The 4,608-nt window shown below is 39.9% G+C and overlaps 1 protein-coding gene across 1 annotated transcript in view; it reads right to left on the bottom strand.

The window, feature by feature from the left end:
• LOC108491679 overlaps positions 1-4,608 on the bottom strand; it is a 95,350-nt gene that overhangs the window by 85,463 nt on the left and 5,279 nt on the right. The window contains exon 2 of the mRNA XM_017802606.1: positions 1-315. Within this exon, the coding sequence (XP_017658095.1) occupies positions 1-315 (315 nt within the window). The remainder of the gene's footprint in view (positions 316-4,608) is intronic.

Raw genomic sequence — 4,608 nt, forward strand, 5'->3', positions numbered from 1 at the left:
GATAGATAGATAGATAGATAGATAGATAGATAGATAGATAGATAGATAGATAGATAGATAGATAGATAGATAGATAGATAGATAGATAGATAGATAGATAGATAGATAGATAGATAGATAGATAGATAGATAGATAGATAGATAGATAGATAGATAGATAGATAGATAGATAGATAGATAGATAGATAGATAGATAGATAGATAGATAGATAGATAGATAGATAGATAGATAGATAGATAGATAGATAGATAGATAGATAGATAGATAGATAGATAGATAGATAGATAGATAGATAGATAGATAGATAGATAATGCTTAGAGGAAAAAAACTGGAAAATAAGTAAAGCAAACAGTTTCAGGAAAACTGGTCTGTAAGGTCTGCTGAGTTGTGCTCAGTGGAAATTCAGCTCCTTTGCTAATAAACCAGGCTCCCAAGAAGCTCTGCACCACAGCTTTCTTGATGAAATTTAAATAAAGATTTCCCTCTTCTATTGCCAAGATCTAGCTGCAAAACTATTCTCTATCCCTCAAGAAAGATCTCAAGTTGTCCCTTAGTTCCTTCTCCTCTGGACTGAATGATCCTAGCTGTTTCAGATGTGGTGGCCAGCTTTGTCCCCAGCTTAGACTTCTATCCCCCACGAGCTGTTCTCATCTGCCTGGCAGGTACAGGAAAGGTCTAGAGATACCTGAACAGACAACTCTCTGGGCACATGGTGGCTTTGTTCACTCCAGTTGTGATGCTGTTCATGGGGGCCTACAGATGTTGCAGACCTCCAGATGAAATGCTTTGGCTATTCTGAGTCTGTCATGACCTGGGCAGGTATCTGAGAAGCAACTACTAGCTAATGAACAGTGTGCTATGGAAAGCCCCCACCTGGAGCATCAACTGGATCTCATAGAAGATAACCCTTGTACCACCGCTCACTGCATTCCTTTGTTGGTCTCCTCAGCAGCTGTTCACACCCATCTAGATGAAGACCAGCCCAAGGGTTCTCACCATCTGGATTTCTGTAACCCCAGCTTCCAGGACTGACAGAGCAAAGCTATGACATCCTCTGTAATGAAAACCAAAAGGTTTTAATCAGGCACTTTAGGGAGATTTGCAATGGTAATGTGGATATACATCCATCTTCCATTTAATTTAGTCCTATAAAAAATATGGCTTTTGTTTGGTTTTGAATTTGTTGAATACTCTTCCAAAGGGTCTGTGGGCTGCCACATTCTCTGTCCTGACTACTTCTTAAATCAACGGGTGACCTTTCCTTTTCTTGGCCTTCTCTCCTTAAATTTGCATCAAATGTCTCCTTAGTTAAATAAGGCCCTTGGCACTCAGTATTACCCCTTTCGGCGTGGTTCCACATGGTATATTTACATGCACAGTGGTTAGCTGGAACGTGGTGTTGGCCAACACCTCATGAGATTTTTGTTTTTGACGAAAATTAGATTTTTGTGTTGTTGCTCTTTTTGATCCAGTCACCAGGGTGCTGATTTTGATTAGAGAACGTTCATTTTGGGGAACAAACCTTCCAAACTCCGAGGAGCTTGAATTGATGAGATGGAAACACAGGGGCAGAGGCTCCTAAGCAAAATGGAAAACTGTTAAGGGGAAAGGGAGAGGGAAAACAGAGAGCAACAGTCAGAAAAACAGGATATCCATGTGGTGTGCCTGAAGACATGTCCAGGAAGAGTGCAGAGCATTCCATCCAAAGGCTATTTACTCTATGACCATGACCCTAAAATGGGAATGTACTCAGATATGAAGTTCCCAGCTTCATTTTTCATCAGGAATCTGAGAGCTGCAGGTATACGAATCCTGCGTTTTCATCTATAGATGGCATCCAGACATCTTCTTAGGGACAGTGTTCTGATTGATCATCAGTGCTTCTGCAAATATCCACATTGTCAAACCCGAGTTAGGCATCCCAAAGGCAAATGAATTCTTTCACAACATCTGTGGCTACCCTGCCACCAAGATGATTAGATGAATGTCAACTCTGCCTTGAGTGTTTCCACCAGAGAGGCAGAAACAGACAGCAGACCTGACTCTCAGTATGGAAAGGAACTGATGGGAAGGCGGGAGTTCATACCCACAGACCCAGCAAGTTTCCCTAAGTACAGGCAGCTACAGGAGTCAGTAATTCCAATACTCTTGGGTTGGTGGCAACCAAACTCTTAAATCTCCTGATTCCATATCTGGAGAGCGTTCATGACACTGCATTTAATAGACCTTGTTGCTGCTGTGTGCACCGCAGGCATGAACGATAAACTCAAGAACCATCTTGGACCTCAATTCATCCCCAAGACCAAACATGGTATCTTTGGTGCCTAATACCCAATATGCACACTTTAAAAGAAGGAAAGGTGAGGCTGTGTGTGTGAGAGGATTGTTAAAAGTCAGGCAGCAACAAAAGGGCAGCAGGAGTGAACTTTAAAGGGTGCCTACTCCACCCTGGGTATTGTGCTGAATCCATCTGAAAATGTAAAAGTTAACTATACCAACTCTATAAATGAAGGAGAAAAGTCTCAGTTGCCTAAAAGTCTCCCCCACAATTCACAAAAGTCACTAATTTTTAAAGGCATGGTCTTAAGCATACCAATGCCAAGGCGTGCTGAAGTGACCTTGTGCCAGTAATACTCCACAAGCTATATGGCATTATCTTTAATTTGTGACCATTCCAAGTCAGGCTCACCAGCGAAACTGGATATGTAGGTATATGCAGATGTTCTGAGGTGCTGGCATAAAGGCATTCTTTCGATTCCTATCCCAAGAATTACGTCCATCCACAGCATTTGATTTGGATGGAAGCAAACAAGAGATCGAGACTATGTATGAATGTGTTGGTGTTGTGAAGCCAGGACAGAGGCACAGTAAAAGACTCAGCATGATAATGATCATGTCCGTCTAGCAGCTCACATCTAGTGGCACGCTGGCGCTGCACACACTCCAGCACCCAGGCACAGCCTCCTGGAAGAAAAGCTCCGCGCCGCGTGCAGCGGATTCAAACGGCCTGAGCAACTTCGCTAGGCAAGTTCCTGCTGCTGCTGTGAAGTTTCTTCCTTCAGCCTGCTAAACAGCACACTGTCTCTTTAACTGATTTTATTTTATTTTATTTCTTTTCTTTTCTTTTTTTTAGTTTAAAGATTACATTTAATATCTATTTCCCAGCAGTGTACAAACTGACATCATCTACTCATAAAAGCGGAATGCTTTGCTTTTTTAAGCTTCAAGCTGAATAACAAATTGCCACAGATGACAGCATAAAAGAATAACAGAATGGAATCAAAAGGAAATTCATTGTCAACAGAAGCCCCCTGCTGAGGAATTTCAATTTCATATATCTAATTATCCCTGTCAGTCGGAAGAACTGACAAAAAGCATTCTTTGTTCTCTCGTTCTGCCTCCCGCTTCTCACTCTCAATTAATTCCGGCATACAAATATGACTAATTGTCTTTGCAGTGCTCAAGAGCTCTGTATATAAATGTTCACGGACTGAAAATGATTTGGAGGGTATTCAGGCACCGATTTATGATATCTGAACACAATAGCCATGCATAATTCAGGTGACCATGTTAGCACCCTCACACGCCCGCATTACAGGGATTAGGCAAGACTCTCTTTTCACGTCCTTTTTCATATCTGCTTTGTGACAATAACTCACTTTGCACCTATTAAAACAGGAAGCATTATATGTCTGCTGTGGCTCATTGAAATTACCAGGAGCAAGATCATCAGCATTTAAATAACATATGGGCAGTGAAGAGATGGGAGGGGTACAGAAAGATAGTAAGGACTTTTCAGAGGCTCCACTGAGCTCCAGGGAAGGTTAAAGTTGGAGTTTCTGATTTCTGTTATTTGGTACTGTTTACTGTTGGAAAGATTTGCTTTCGTTTTTCTGTTTGTTTGTTTGTTTGTTGTTTGTTTGTTTGGGGCTGTTCTTTTTGTTTTTCCTCTTGCTTTTGGGGGGAGGAGGGAGTTGGGGGAGGAGGTGCTCATTTGCCCCTCAGGCTTAATCAATGCTGTCCAAATGCATTTCAATTAATGTAGCTAATGATTGCATTGTCTTCTTTTATTAAAAATATAAGTAAAGCTTTGTCTCAATTATTTTAACTTTAGCAACTTATCTTTATACTATTTGCAGTGATAACAAAATCTAAATGGGACTCAATACATAATAAAGAGGAAATAACATTTAAGAGGACAAACATTTAGTCTATATTTTAACAAAATCATGTCTGTAATTATAATTCAAAGTCAACTCTAATTCAGAAAATGGAAGTTAGAGTTCTGCCCAAATTATGGCATTAAATAGTCAGTTAAAATAAATCTATAACACTGCCACATGTATTTAACTGTTAACAGATATGTTTAATTGATTGCTTGATCTAAACATATATTTTATTACCATCTGTGCTTTTGTGTTGCAAAAAGTCTTAAAAATAAAGCCCGCTTTGGTCATAGCTCAGTGGCCTCTTTAAAGTTTAGAGAATGAAAGCTATTCACTAACAAGTACATTTTTTGGAGTCTAATCATATTGTCAAGGTTACTAATAAAAGACCAATATGACATTCTAAAGGGCTTAGTATAAATTACAAAAAAAAAAAAAAA

This window comes from Nannospalax galili, unplaced genomic scaffold, assembly GCF_000622305.1.
Source record: "Nannospalax galili isolate Female #2095 unplaced genomic scaffold, S.galili_v1.0 scaffold243, whole genome shotgun sequence".
In the NCBI taxonomy this organism is placed as follows: domain Eukaryota; kingdom Metazoa; phylum Chordata; class Mammalia; order Rodentia; family Spalacidae; genus Nannospalax; species Nannospalax galili.